The sequence below is a fragment of the Rhamphochromis sp. 'chilingali' genome (assembly GCF_963969265.1).
Source record: "Rhamphochromis sp. 'chilingali' genome assembly, chromosome: 1".
Classification (NCBI taxonomy): Eukaryota; Metazoa; Chordata; class Actinopteri; order Cichliformes; family Cichlidae; genus Rhamphochromis; species Rhamphochromis sp. 'chilingali'.
In genome coordinates this window covers 1,547,239-1,562,500 of record NC_137929.1, presented here as the reverse complement: position 1 = coordinate 1,562,500, position 15,262 = coordinate 1,547,239, and the positions used below count along the sequence as shown (strand labels likewise).

Genomic DNA, 15,262 nt, shown 5'->3' with positions numbered 1-15,262 from the left:
TCATGGACTCAGCTTTTCTTGTTGATATGACACATGAGCTTAATGTACTGAACAAGACGTTACAAGGCCAGGGGCAACTTGTCAGTGTTGCCTATGACAACGTGAGAGCATTCTCCACAAAACTGGCACTCTGGAAAGCTTAGCTCTCTCAGACAAACCTTTGCCATTTCCCAGCATGCAAGGCACTCGTGGATGCAGGCACACCATTCAGTGCTGACGAGTATGTTGATGTCATTTTGAGGCTACAGGAGGAATTTGATCACAGGTTTGCTGACTTCAAGACACACAGAGCCACCTTTCACATTTTTGCGGACCCCTTCTCCTTTGATGTGCAAGATGCCCCTTCTGTGCTTCAAATGGAGCTCATTGAGCTGCAGTGCAACTCTGAACTCAAAGCAAAGTTCAGGGAGGTGAGTGGAAAAGCAGACAAGCTTGGACAATTTTTGAGAGACTTGAGCCCTAGTTTCCCTCGGCTTTCCCGAATGTTCAAGCGGACCATGTGCCTTTTTGGTAGCACATACTTGTGCCAAAAGCTCTTCTCCACTTTGAACTTCAATAAGTCCAAGTACAGGTCCAGACTTACGGATGATCATCTTCAAGACATACTGAGGGCCGCAACTGCTTCCTCCCTCAGGCCAAATCTGGCTCGGCTATGCGAGAGGAAATGCTGCCAGGTCTCTAGCAGCAAGGAGTAGGCAAGAGAAGCCATGTTCAGAAGAACAGTTCATTTTCTACAGTGTTCCATTCATGTTCAGAAGAAGGTTATAGAACTGTTAATACAGACATTTCAATCTAAACAATGCAGATATAGAAGACTGAAAGAAAAACACAAGTTCACTGACTAAAAATATCTTATTATTATTTTATTTATGTATTACAGATTGATTTTTTTTCTTATTAATTCTTAATTTGTTTATTCATTTTTCATATTTTGTGTTAAAAAATAAAAATAAAGAGATTTGAGAGGATTGGAATTTTTTAACCATGCCTTTCTTGTGGAAAACCTAATGCGGCCCAGCCTCACCCAGACTCTGCCTGCAGCGGCCCCCAGCTAAATTGAGTTTGAGACCCCTGTCCTACACCATAAATCAGTAAGAGAGGGCACGACCTCTCTCATGGCCCCAAGTGGTGTGTGCATGCCAGAGCACTCTGGAAGGCACACAGAGTCTTTACAGACTACTAAGGATCAAACCTCTATCATCATGCAATCGATTATACAACTCTAAGCATATATGAGTAAATATTTCTAAGCATAAATGACAATCAACAATATAAACCTTACAGCTGGTTTTAATAACAGAATTTATTTGTTTCTCAAACGAGAAAGAGCTATCGAGAAACACTCCTAAATCTTTAGTTCTGAACTTTTCCAGTGGGCCAAGGTCGACATTATCTGCTAATGCTAAATAGGCTGCCGTTATTAACTAATGCTAATTTGATGTGAATTAGCATTATGCACTAATGCTAACACTTTTTAACAATGTGAGTAGCTAATGCTAACACTATTTCCCTTAACTTTATAACATTGTGAACGGCTAATGCTAACACTCTTTTCCCTAGCATTACAACATCTGAGCTGCTAATGCTAAGTAGGCCGCCATTAGCACCTACGTCTATCCATCCATCCATCCATTCGCTTCCGCTTATCCTTTTCAGGGTCGCGGGGGGCGCTGGAGCCTATCCCAGCTGTCATAGGGCGAAAGGCAGGGTACACCATGGACAGGTCGCCAGTCTGTCGCAGGGCTAACACACAGGGACAGACAACCATTCACACTCACATTCACTCGCACATTCACACCTAGTGGCAATTTGGATTATCCAATTAACCTATCCCCACAAGCTGCATGTCTTTGGACGGTGGGAGGAAGCCGGAGTACCCGGAGGGAACCCACGCAAACACGGGGAGAACATGCAAACTCCACACAGAAAGACCCCGGCCTGATGGTGGAATTGAACTCAGGACCTTCTTGCTGTGCGGCAACAGTGCTAACCATCGTGCTACCGTGCTGCCCACCTACGTCTAATTTAAGGCAAATACGCATTAGAACCTAATGCTCATATCGTTTTCCTTTGCTTTATAGCAATGTGAGCAGCTACTGCTAAATAGCATTAGCTAATAACAGCAGTCTAATTTAATGCAAGTTAGCATCATTTGCATTATAACGATGTGAGGAGTTAATGCTAAGTATGCTGCCATTAGTGGCTAATTCTAATTAGGGGTGAATAATTATTACAAGCTAATGCTAATATCGTTTTCTCTTCCCTTTTAACAATGTGAGCAGCTAGTGCTAGGTAGGCTGAAGCTAGCAGCTAATGCTAAAGCTAAAGATAATTTGATGTGAATTAGCATTACATTAGTGAGGAGTTAATGCTAAGTAGACTGCCATTAGCAGGTAATGCTAATTTAAGGTTGATAGGAATTGGCATCTAATGCTAATACCATATTTTCTTGCTTTAACCCTTTAAAACTGGACAGAGTGGGCACACTCCGTTTTGCGCAACTATTTTTAAATCCCGGTAGCACTGTAATCACATGAGCTAGCGCAATAATTTTTTTTGCATATGAAACCTGAGGAGTTGTATTTACATCTTATGCCATCAGCTTGTCCTAGGTTACAGTTTCCTTCCACATATGCTTAGGACTCATATTGCTCTGCTGGAAATAGTTTATTTTGATGCATATGCTGTTATTTTGCAAATTTGCAGTATAATATTTATTTTAGTTTTTCCTGCAGTATATAAAAATTGGTGTATTTCAAAAATAAAACTATGAAGGCACTCAAAATAAATTTCCTGAGGTGGGAAACTATTTTGTGCAACTTTTTTGTATTTACAGTTTTGAGGGATAAGCCTCTTAAATTTCTCTAACTAGAAATATATGTTAAAAAAACAAAAACGATTTTCAATTTTTTTGTAGTTTATTGCACTTTTTTGCAATTTATGTAATTACTATGCACTTAATACATACATATTATTAAAATTTAGGCTGTAATGGTTGTATTGATGTATAGCAACTTGAAATGCTCCCAAAAATGGCTCCACAGCATGTAAAAATATAATATAAGCTCTGGCGGACTTGGTTCTATGGTAGGTCTTAAAGGGTTAAATCAATATCAGTAGCTAATCTGATTGCTCAGTCTGACGTCAGGTGAAGTCATTTTTATGCATTTAAGAGCTGCGTTGAATTCAACATTACAAACTGAACATTAGAACTATCCTCTTCTCCAGGATTTTCCTGATTTAACATTTCAATATGACATTTCCAGCGCTTTGTTTTCTCTGCTCACAGACAAAACAGATACACGCATGTATATACAGCCCACGTCCAGCTCTGCATGCACTCCTGCTCCATTTCTATAGAAAATAAACAACGTAACACAATCATTCTCCATTGTTTTCAACTCAACCAGCTGCATTTAATGAAGGAGTTTGAATTTACTTTACAACAGCTGCTGTTGTTTCCTGTCTGCATTCATGTTCTTAACTGTACTCCACACATTCTGAACTGGTGTACCGTAATTGTCGGGCTATAAGCCGCTACTTTTTGCACAAGCTTTGAGCCCTGCGGCTTTTAGTCAGGTGCGGCTTTTCTATGGATTGTCCATGAGCGGATTTGTTTTGTTTGTTCCGCTGTTGTACGGCACTACGTTGCCTGGCGGAAGGATCGGGGTTCAAGAGTGGTATGTTGGTCACATGTCCATCCGTCAGGCAACGTAGTGCAGTACGAGGTAGCGCGAAAAACAAACTTCAAAGTAGCGCTACCCGTTCAGCTGGAGGCCTGGATGATGAGCGGCGATAAACTTGCACAAAGCAAGTTATGCCCAACTCCACCACTGGATTCTGACAGCGTGGAAAAGTGTGAAAACATCCACGATCACCAACAGATTTCGAAGGGCTGAATGCTGCATGATGGAGAGGAGGACACCGCCACGGCCCTTCTGAGGGTGTTCGACTCTGACACTGACAACGAGGATTTCTTTGGTTTTGAAAGTGACAACGAAGGAAAGAAGCTGAGAGTGGATGACGAAGCCACCCTGAGCCTGTTTGTTTCCGACACTGGAGGAGAGGACTTTGGTGGTTTTAGTGCGCAGGAAGATGGTGGTGAATGACTGACTTTTCTTCTTGTTAAAGCCGTGTCACTGCACCTGAGCCTAAAAGGTAGTCCGAATCAATTGTTCTGGTGTGCTGTAGGTTATTGTTATGTACTACATTTGTTACTCATTTATGAAGCACAGTACATGTTTTGTACTTGTAATTACCGCTACTTGTACATATACCTAAAAAGTTATGCAAATATGTACCCATAACTTGTTTTTCAAAATATTAATAAAAGGGGTGTGTCTCCAAATAGCCATCTCTTTCCTGACAATTCGCTTTGTGCATATTCTCTTACATATGATAAGTCAACATTGAAACACCTGCGGCTTTTAGTCAGGTGCGGCTAATGTATGTACAAAACAGGATTTTCCCCTGATTTTAGCTTGTGCGGCTAATATTCAGGTGCGCTCTGTAGTCCGGGAAATACGGTAGTTCTTCCTAAAGTACTGCAGTATTCCTGCCAGTACATCCTTTTAGTTTTCCTAACTGTTTCCTCTGATGCTCGTTGCTATTCTTTCCTCAATGCAAATTCATGCTAAGCTCCTTCATATCCATCCCTGTTTCTAAACCTGTAATAATTGCTTTAATGTGTCTTTGGCCTAATTATGAGTCTGTCCATATGTTTGTAGTTCCCCACTTGCTTTGGTTTCTTAGCTCTGATTCTCTCAAATTTATCCTTGAAATCATTTACTGGCATCTCTCCCTCTCACTCCCACTATCCCCAGAACACCAGAGTATTCATCTCCTGGTTTATCCTATGGCCTCTTTGCATTTTCTCCAATCATCCCTGTTTCTAGAGTCTCACCCCATCTGCAGGCAGTCCAAGAGAAACTGCCTCTGCCATTTTCTTCTTCTTAATCTTTGATTTTTCTCTTCACTTTCTCCATTGGGTCTTCTTAGACGCACTTTCCAGAAAGCAACAACATTTTTTGTGCCCCATTTTTCAAATTGTGCATCTTACTTCAGCTTAATGTGTTTCCTGTTTTGTTTTTACACAGGTCATGTAAAAGAAATCCTACCAGAGACTCGACAAAGCTGAACTGAAAGACAGCACAGGCAATAAATCAGAGCAGCACAGAACTTAAGCTCATGGTCCATAGAAGCTGGGCTCTACAGGTGTACCAGGACAAGCTTAGTGTAAGTCCCTCGAAAAAGTTTCACTTGTGCTGTTTCGGTGTAAATTACTGGTTTGTTTGAACAATTTCATCAGCTGAACCATAAATACTCCAAAACAATTTCTTTGTGACTCAGTGTGATTTTTCATTTTGTAATATTAGCATGTCAAACTCTACATTCTCTACACAGATGAGAAATGAAGTGTATTTAATAATAAAAGTTATCTCTCAGAGACAAAGTTAGTGTCTCATTCAGGTCTGTATCTGAGTAGCCTCAGACACATGCAGTGCTCATATTTTCTGTTTTGTGTGTCACTCAGACCTCTTCCTGACAGGGGCAGCAATTTCATTTAAAGTCCCATTCACTGATACAGGCTGCTGGAGCTCCAACCAGGAGGGTACACACATGATCCAGGGAAAAAAATTATATATGGTCTCTTAGATAAATATTAAGAGGTCCTGTGTTTTACTAAAAAATCAAAGTAGTAAAACACAGGACCTTTGGGTTAGATATAAGGTGATTTGACAAATCATGTCTGTTGTAAATGAGTAAGCCATTTATCGACCTGACTCAGGTTTTAAATCATCATCAGAAAAGACTGAATCCTGACCTGAGAATTGTACACTTTGGACTCTCCACTGCAGAAAATAGAAGCTTCAGTCCTGAATCCTGCAGGTTGTTGTTACCCAGATCCAGCTCTGTCAGACGGGAGGACTGGGAGCTCAGGACTGAGGACAGAGCTTCACAGCTTCTGTCTGACAGGTTACAGCCACTCAGTCTGAAGAAAGGATGACAAGAAGACATGAAACACTTGTGTTAAAGTATATTCATGGTGCCATGAGGAGCTACTACATTTACAATATTTCAACACTGTTTCAGGACATGCTGGAATCCTTATTGCCTCATGTTACAAAAGACAAATGTGGCAGTTTACTGTGACTTGCATGGATTCATTAAAAAAACAAAACATAAACACTGTTAATTTTTTCCAAATGAAATTGATTAAATGATGTTAATTGATGAAAAAAAAATCGATATTGCTTGATCTGACCTCAGCGTTTCCAGTTTGCAGTATTGACTCTTCATCCCAGCAGACAGAAGCTTCACTCCTGAATCCTGCAGGTTGTTGTTACCCAGGTCCAGCTCTGTCAGATGGGAGGACTGGGAGCTCAGGACTGAGGACAGAGCTTCACAGCTTCTGTCTGACAGGTTACAACCACTCAGTCTGAAATCAAGGTGGAAGGGAGACAAGATCAACCAAACAAATCAGAGCTTTATTGCTTTTTTATTGTTTTTAAGCAGAAATCAGTGAGGTGCTGGTAGATTCTGTTCTTTTGGTTTATTACCCAACAACACACACATACACTAATATTTGTGACTTTTGTAATAGTAGCATTTACAATGCAAAGCAACAGCGATCACAGATTGAAGGGGCCTGAATAAAACTACAATGCAGTGATTTTTAAGATGACCTGTTCTTCCAATTTCCAACAACAGATTTCTCCAACCTTACAGTTAAAAATAATTCTTTATCTCATACTGAATCTTGGTGCACCTCCCCCCAGTTTATTAAAATGAAGAGGTACTGAAGTTGCTGTAAGTGATGTGTGATGCCACTGATTTCCTTTCTGATCCAATACAAAGTAAAATTCAGGCTGGTATCTGCGATACTGATGAAAACTATTCCTTCAGAATCAATACAAGACATAAGAAAATATGTTTTGTATAACATAAAAAGCCTGAATTTTAAAATATTCAGTTAATAATCAAAAACAGATGTGACTGAAAATAATAAAACTGAGAAACATTTTATGGCCATTCGATCCTTTTACAACCATTGCAAGAGCTTGGTTGGCATAGCCGGCAATACGTTGGATAGTAATAAGTCCGGTGGGTGATGGGCTCCACCAGGGCTGCCCTTTGTCACTGATTCTGTTCATAAATTTTATGTTTAAAGGCTGTATCAAAAGTTCATTCAAGTTACAATATTGTGGTCAAAAGTTCTCCTTTTTTCTTTTATACTATACAACTACGCTGTCTCATGGTTTTAGGACATGGATCTGTCATGGAAGAAATCTATGACCACTTTTAATCAACATTTTAAAAATAAACATGATCACAGATTTACTCACAGAGCTTTGTTGGAGGCTTTGACCACTGGCAGCAGCCTCAGAAGAGCCTCCTCTGAAGCAGAGTATTTCTTCAGGTCAAACACATCCAGATCTTCTTCTGATGACAGTAAGATGAAGACCAGAGCTGACCACTGAGCAGGAGACAGTTTACCTGTGGAGAGACGTCCTGATCTCAGGGACTGTTGGATCTCCTCCACTAGAGAACGATCATCCAGTTCATTCAGACAGTGGATCAGATTGATGCTTTTCTCTGCAGACAGATTCTCACTGAGCTTCTTCTTGATGTACTGGACTGTTTCCTGATTGGTCTGTGAGCTACTTCCTGTCTGTGTCAGCAGACCTCGTAGGAGAGTCTGATTGGTCTGCAGTGAAAGACCCAGGAGGAAGCGGAGGAACAAGTCCAGGTGTCCATTTGGACTCTGTAAGGCCTTGTTCACAGCACTCTGGTGGAGAGACTCTTTTTTTCTAAAAAAACTAGACCGCTTGGATGTTGTTTGTTGTTGTTCCAGCAGATTGAGTCCAGAGTTGATGAAGGTCAGATGGACATGAAGAGCAGCCAGAAACTCCTGAACACTCAGATGGATGAAGCAGAACACCTTGTCCTGGTACAGTCCTCTCTCCTCTTTAAAGATCTGTGTGAACACTCCTGAGTACACTGAGGCTGCTCTGATATCGATGCCACACTCTGTCAGGTCTGATTCATAGAAGATCAGGTTTCCTTTCTGCAGCTGATCAAAAGCCAGTTTTCCCAGAGACTCCATCATCTTCCTGCTCTCTGGACTCCAGTGTGGATCTGTCTCAGCTCCTCCATCATACTTGACCTTCTTCACTTTGGCCTGAACCACCAGGAAGTGGATGTACATCTCAGTCAGGGTCTTGGGCAGCTGTCCTCCCTCTCTGGTTTCCAGCACATCCTCCAGAACTGTAGCAGTGATCCAGCAGAAGACTGGGATGTGACACATGATGTGGAGGCTTCGTGATGTCTTGATGTGGGAGATGATCCTGCTGGCCTGCTCCTCATCTCTGAATCTCTTCCTGAAGTACTCCTCCTTCTGTGGGTCAGTGAACCCTCTGACCTCTGTCACCATGCCAACACAGTCAGGAGGGATCTGATTGGCTGCTGCAGGTCGTGTGGTTATCCAGAGGCGAGCAGAGGGAAGCAGTTTCCCCCTGATGAGGTTTATCAGCAGCACATCCACTGAGGTGGACTTTCTAGGGTCAGTTAGGATTGTAGTTTTGTGGAAGTCCAGAGGAAGTCGACACTCATCCAGACCATCAAAGATGAACACAACCTGGAAGTCTTCAAAGCTGCAGATTCCTGCTTCTTTGGTTTCAGTAAAGAAGTGATGAACAAGTCCCACCAAGCTGAACTTTTCCTCTTTCAGCACATTCAGCTCTCTGAAAGTGAATGGAAATATGAACTGGATGTCCTGGTTGGCTTTGTCTTCAGCCCAGTCCAGGCTGTATTTCTGTGTTAAGACTGTTTTCCCAATGCCAGCCACTCCCTTTGTCAGCACTGTTCTGATTGGTTCATCTCTTCCAGGTGAGGCTTTAAAGATGTCTTCTTGTCTGATGGTTGTTTCTGGTCTGTCTGGTTTCCTGGATGCTGTTTCAATCTGTCTGACCTCATGTTCATCATTGACCTCTGCAGTCCCTCCCTCTGTGATGTAGAGCTCTGTGTAGATCTGATTCAGGAGGGTTGGGTTTCCTGCTTTAGCGATGCCCTCAAACACACACTGGAACTTCTTCTTCAGGGTGGATTTAAGGTTACGGTGACAAACTGCAGCTTGAAGTTCTGAATGAGAAGAAAAATAAACACTCAATTCCAAAAAGAACTAATCTTTAAAACATGTTGCTCCATCTTCCATCTCTGGAAAATGTTCATTTATCCAGCAGCTTAAATCTTTAGATAAATCCTCTTACTGCTCTGCAGACGGTCAGCCAGCTCCTCCTGCTTCATTCTCCTCAGGAAGTCCACTGTGATCTTCACAAACGCCTCTCTGCTGCTGCTCCTCTGACTCTCTAAGCATTCTGGGTAATCTGGACTCAGAACCTTCTGGATCTTCTTCAGCTCGTTCTTCACAAAAGTGATGATGTTGTCCTCCAGCAGCTGGAACAGAATATTTATGAATGAGCCAATCAGACTGAAATCATGGAGCCAAACATCAGATCCATGTTGGACACACTGACGATCCACTGGTCTACAAAGAGCAGCATGGAGATGACTGTGAACAGAACAGATGTAACAGTAGTTGTTGTACATGTACAGACCATAAATATGGAGTCCAGCTGTGTTTGATGCTGCTGGGCAGACTGACCACTGGGAACCTCTGAGCTCTGCTGCTCCACTCTGTGGAGGAACCATGAAGGATTAGATCAACACAGGATAAAGATCCAGGAGTTTCTGCTCAAATAACTTCATCTGAATCAAGTCTGTCAAGTTTTAAACTCTCAGATTGTGAACATATCAGTAATTTTCAGTCTGTTTTCATGGACGTCCTTTCAGTGGTGATGTCAGGGATGATTTTGAAGAAGCTCATCAAACTGAACCATCAGCAGATCACTGCTCCAAAACCAGAACATGATCCGAGTCTCCCTCCACCACCAGAACACCAGCTTTACTAACGTGGTAGATCAGTGTAGTACAGATCAATAACTGATGAGTCATTTGATCAAAATCACTGAGTGCTTCACGTCTGACCCTCTGATGCTTCTGTAGACATTTTGCATATTTAATGAATGTCTGACAGTTTTACATTCATTCTATGAACACAGTGGAAATGTTGTGTTATAGTCTCCATGTTGTTTCCAGCATCATAAATTCTTAAGTTCAGAAAATTAGATTCTTTCTTCACAGCTGAAAAACAACAACATTTATTCTCTATTGAAATCTGCATCGTCCACTCCAAAGGTCACAATCTGAAGGTAACATCTGGTTTTGTTCCCTGTGGTTAACTCTGAGCATCAGTATGGTGGGATTTATCCACTACATCCACACCACTGTGGTTCAGTGTTGTCCTGATGGAGTAACAGCAGCCAGTATGATCCAGGCTTTAGCTGCTGGGTCTCTGTGTGACCTCTCAGACTGTTTAACAGATCAGACACAAAGAGAATCAGAGCAGCTCTGTTCTTTAAAGACAAACATGAACCCACTCAGGTCACACTTTCCCCACAGATATGAGCATCACTGTCCTCAAACAGCAAATGACCAAGTCGAACATTTGGATCTTTTCTCTTTCATTGTTTTCTTTTTAATGAATCTTTGTAACAATCTGAGGATGTTTCAGGTCATATTTATCCAGGAAACACAAACATGTAAAGGAGTCATCACAGCTCTCTGACCTCGTTGCTCCAGGTTCACCACTGAAGTCTGGAGGTCGACCTTTGGACCGGTCACTCCTCACAGACGGACAGCTGGACCCTGCAGACTGTGACCTCTGACCTCTGCAGACACAAACATGATTGAAGCAGCTGTGATCACACAGACTGCAGATAATGCAGCTGTTTCCTGTCAGTAACATCCTCTTAGATTAGAGTTCAGCTTTTTACAGGAAAACTGGACAAAACTGATTTTTGTTACAAACTCATTTTCATTTCCTCTCAGCTCACAAACACAGTCAGACAATCAACCAGAGTCAACACTGATTATAATGTCAGTGCAGAATTATTTCTGTTACTCAGTGAGTTCAGCTCTCTGACCTCGTTGCTGCAGGTTCACCACTGAAGTCTGGATTTCGATCTTTGGACCAGTCACTCCTCACAGACGGACAGCTGGACCCTGCAGACTCTGCTCTGTCCTCCTCTTCCTCCATCATCATCTTCAGTCAGTCTGAGAGGTAAACCACAAACACTCAGTGAGTTCACATTAACAGGAGGAACTGAGTTACAGTCGCTGACCTCTGACCTGTCATGTGACCATGAAACCAGGTTAATATGTCTGTAGGTTCAGTCATCCAGGTCATGTGATCTAAGGAGCTTGGAGAGAAAAGAGACGTCTTTAAGTTTCTGGAAGACGTTTCATCTGAGAAGCTTCTTCAGCTCTAAAACCAAACGGTGGAGAGTCCCAGATATTTAAACCTGAGAGGGAAAGAAAGCATGTCGCTGACCCACCACTGATGTTATTTCAAGGAGGAAACTGAGAGCCTTTGCACCAGGAGCACAAACATCAGCTCCAGCAATGATCCACTGATGTGTTTTTATTCCATGTATGAATGTTGTTATTGACAGAGATGACGTTTGTGTGTCAGTGATGCAGTGACTGTTGTTGTTACCTGTACAGGCTGGTTAGACTCTATGAAACAGATCATACAGATCTCTGCATGTTAGAAGAGACTATTAAAGGTCATGAATGAGACAAAGGCAGGGAGGCGTCCTTTACAGCTAAACAGCAGAGTGAGAGAACAGCCAGCACCTCTACATTTATCACATTATACAGCACATGTATGATACTGACAGGGATGAGAAGAATTTAGTGATTCTGATCCCATCATTGATATTACTTATTGATTCTCAGTAGCTCTGCTCTGACAGTCACCACCATCACTGAGCAGCATATCAAAGACATTTGTGCACATTAACTGCATGTTGTGGCTCAAATGTTTGTGCATGTTGGAGGCATTTCCTCTTTGTTGTGATCAGTGTTGGTCATTACTCAAAACAGTCATTATTACACATATTACACAGAACACTTTAATTAAAAGTAATGGAGTACGTTACTTCATTACTCCTCATAACATTACTTTGATGTTAAAATGAACAAATGAGCATGTAACAACATAAAGCTGAGGTACAGCCCCACACACCAACACAGATCCTGATGAGGTCACGTGATGTTTCTCTGAGTGTTTATGAACACAAATCAAAGATGAAACAGCACAAAGACACTTCAAAGTGATTCTACTGTAGAAACATGAACAGGTAGAAACCTGCAGCCTGACTGCTCATCACTTTGTTACCTGTTCAAGTTCAGCAGCAGCAGCTCACTTTATCACGGTGCTGGTCTGGGGTCAGTGTTTACTCAGCTTTAACCTCACTCTGGGTTCTTGGCTAGCCTAGCTTTAGCTTAGTGTTAGCATGCTGTGTGCTAGCTCAGCGTCAGAGCTCTGCAGGTGTCTCATGTGTAAATATTAATCCCAGTGAGAGTAAAGGAGGTAAAGGGCTGTGACGTCATCACGTACGCTGCGTCCTCTGTGGGCTCTGAGTGAACTCAAAGTACAAACTACAAGTACACAAACACGAACGTAGCTCAGAGTGGCGGACACACTCGGCCTCGTTGGTCCAGCTGTGAGTCCGTTACCGTGAACTATGGAGCGGCAGATTTGTGCTGAACTAAGCTGGGCCCTGTTTCAGGAAGCCGGTTTAGTGGAAAAACTGAGTAAGTATACCCTGAGTTAACGAAAACTCTGGGTTTTCGGTTTCACAAAGCGAGTTCAGCTGAAGCCTGAGTGAGTCACTATGACGACACACGCCGTGAAGCTAACCTGCCCCCTAGCAGGTTTACTACCACTAACCCTGACTGTCTCCGCCCCTTTGTCGGAAACCTGACAGTAGGAAGTGTCGGACATGGCGTGTCCCTTCCTTGAAGAGCCAGTAGATCGTGAAGCCCAAATTCTCCGCAGAGCTCTCCGCCGGGAGAGAGTGATTAGAGCGCGTTTGGACATTTTATCATTTCCTGATGATTTTCTGTGCGAACGTTACCGTTTCTCAGCACAATCTATAAGTTATTTGGATAACATCCTCAGGCCATATATTACGCATGTGACACATCGCGGACATGCTCTCAGTTCTGTACATATTATTTGTATTGCACTTCGGTTTCTTGCAAACGGGAGCTTTCTGTATAATATTGGTGACGCTGAGCACGTTTCCAAGGCTACCGTCTGTCGGGCAGTCAGGACTGTTACAGTTGCACTGAAACGTCTCCTGTACTCGTTTGTGGTGTTCCCCGGTCACAGACCCACAAGATTTATCAAAGAGGGATGCCACAAAATTGCAGGTATCAGGATGACCAAAACTTAATTTATGATGTGGTGATACTTGGACTACTACTTAAATTTTACATTTATTTTCAGGGTTCCCAGGCGTGATTGGCTGTATAGATGGCACTCACATTCCAGTCATTGCTCCTTTAGTAAATGAAGGAGACTATGTGAACAGGAAGTCTTTCCACAGCATTAATGTACAGGTACATAGTTCCCTGTAGCATTTCAAACTAACAAATTATTTTATCATAGTAATGGATGCTAATTTGTGTTCTCTGCACTGTGAAGATCATATATGATGCTGCCAACATTATCACAAATGTGGAAGCCAAGTGGCCAGGCTCTGTCCATGACTCACAAATATTCCGTGAATGTACACTGAGCACAAAATTTGGACATGGTGAGTTGAGAATACTTTAAAATATATAAAGACCAATTGCTTCAGGGACATTTGAACTGAAGTGTATCCTTCTGTCTTAGGAGAGTTCACTGGCTACTTGCTTGGTGATAGGGGGTATCCATGTTTACCCTATTTGCTTACCCCTTACTCTGACCCTGAACCGGGCCCACAGCAGCGATATAATCTGGCTAATTGCAGGACAAGAGCCAGAATTGAAATGACTATCGGAATGCTTAAGGCCCGGTTCCAGTGCCTGCAAAGACTCAGGGTCACCCCAGAAAGGGCATGTGACATTATTGTGGCATGTGTGATTCTTCACAACATTGCCACAATTAGAGGAGAACACTGTCCTTCTGAACCAAACATCAGCAGTGATCCAAACCATGAACATCCTGACCCTCCCACGGACATACAAGATGGAAGAGCAGTCAGAGACACCATATGTCACAATCATTTCTTTTGACCCATCACCTCAACATGTTGAAAGAAGAATAAACAGATTTTTTGTTCAACTGGCTTTATTGGTCGCCTGTATTTCCTGTACACAAAGTATTAAAAGATGTACACCTCATAAAGTGTCTCTGTTGCTTCCTCCTCTGTAACAGCTGTCAATGTTTCTTCATTATTTTCCTGTAGTAAAGAAATAAACAACATTGCTGTTCTACTGTACACTCATATAATCTGTGGAGTATTACTCACAACTGCATGTTGGTCTGGCTCAACAGGAGGCTGCACCAGATGCAGTACACCATCACCATCAACTGATAGAATATGAGGTTTATACAGGTCACTTATAACTTACAAGGGACCAAATGGCATTTAACAAACATACCAATCACCTTACACTTCATTGTCATTATGCTCTCAAAGACAACCAAGCCTGAGGGAAGGCAAAATCAGTAGGAACATAACTTCACTACAAAATAATCCATTATGGTAAAGAGTTTATCAAATGAATGAGCAGCACTGCAAAGGTGACTGTGAAGAAAGGATGTATGCACATCATGTATTATTTTGAATTTACCCCCTATGTAGGCACTTGTGTCTTGCGGGGTTATTGACTCAGAGGATGTCCCCGCAGAGATGCCTTCGGCCACAGGGCGCCCACTGTTTTGGCTGAGGGCCAACTGCTCAGCCTCTGTGAGTGGTGGTGGTGGAGGACCCCCACCTGTTTTTCGGGCCTCCGCTTTTTTTCTGTTGGCTATAACGGGCCACATTTGAGCATACAGAGTAAGCAAATATGTACTTGTAATGTGCTCAGATAATTTCAATAAGTGCTTACAGAAAGGAAATTAATGTAGCCTCTAACTGCAATTGATTTACATGGGACAAACAGACCAAGCACTATGGCTCATAATACAATTACACCTTACCTGTTTGGACTATATTTTTATATTTCATTTTTACTTGCTGCCAGGCACGTTTGGGGCCTGTTGGGTTGCACCTGCGCTCACATCACATCACAAAATAAAATGTATAAAATAACAAATAAAATAACATATGATAAAATAACGTGTTAAATGGGTGGAAATCCC

General features: G+C 42.2%; 1 protein-coding gene across 1 annotated transcript in view; it reads right to left on the bottom strand.

Moving 5' to 3' along the window:
* The window catches only part of LOC308397291 (protein NLRC3-like), a 15,706-nt gene extending 6,014 nt beyond the window's left edge, over positions 1 to 9,692 (bottom strand). Inside the window, exons 1-5 of the mRNA XM_080883131.1 lie at positions 9,618 to 9,692; positions 9,270 to 9,456; positions 7,347 to 9,141; positions 6,266 to 6,439; positions 5,825 to 5,992 (exon numbers count right to left, since the gene is read on the bottom strand). Of these exons, the coding sequence (XP_080739257.1) occupies positions 5,825 to 5,992; positions 6,266 to 6,439; positions 7,347 to 9,141; positions 9,270 to 9,456; positions 9,618 to 9,620 (2,327 nt within the window). The 5' untranslated portion in view covers positions 9,621 to 9,692. The remainder of the gene's footprint in view (positions 1 to 5,824; positions 5,993 to 6,265; positions 6,440 to 7,346; positions 9,142 to 9,269; positions 9,457 to 9,617) is intronic.
* Positions 9,693 to 15,262: the final 5,570 nt, after the last annotated feature.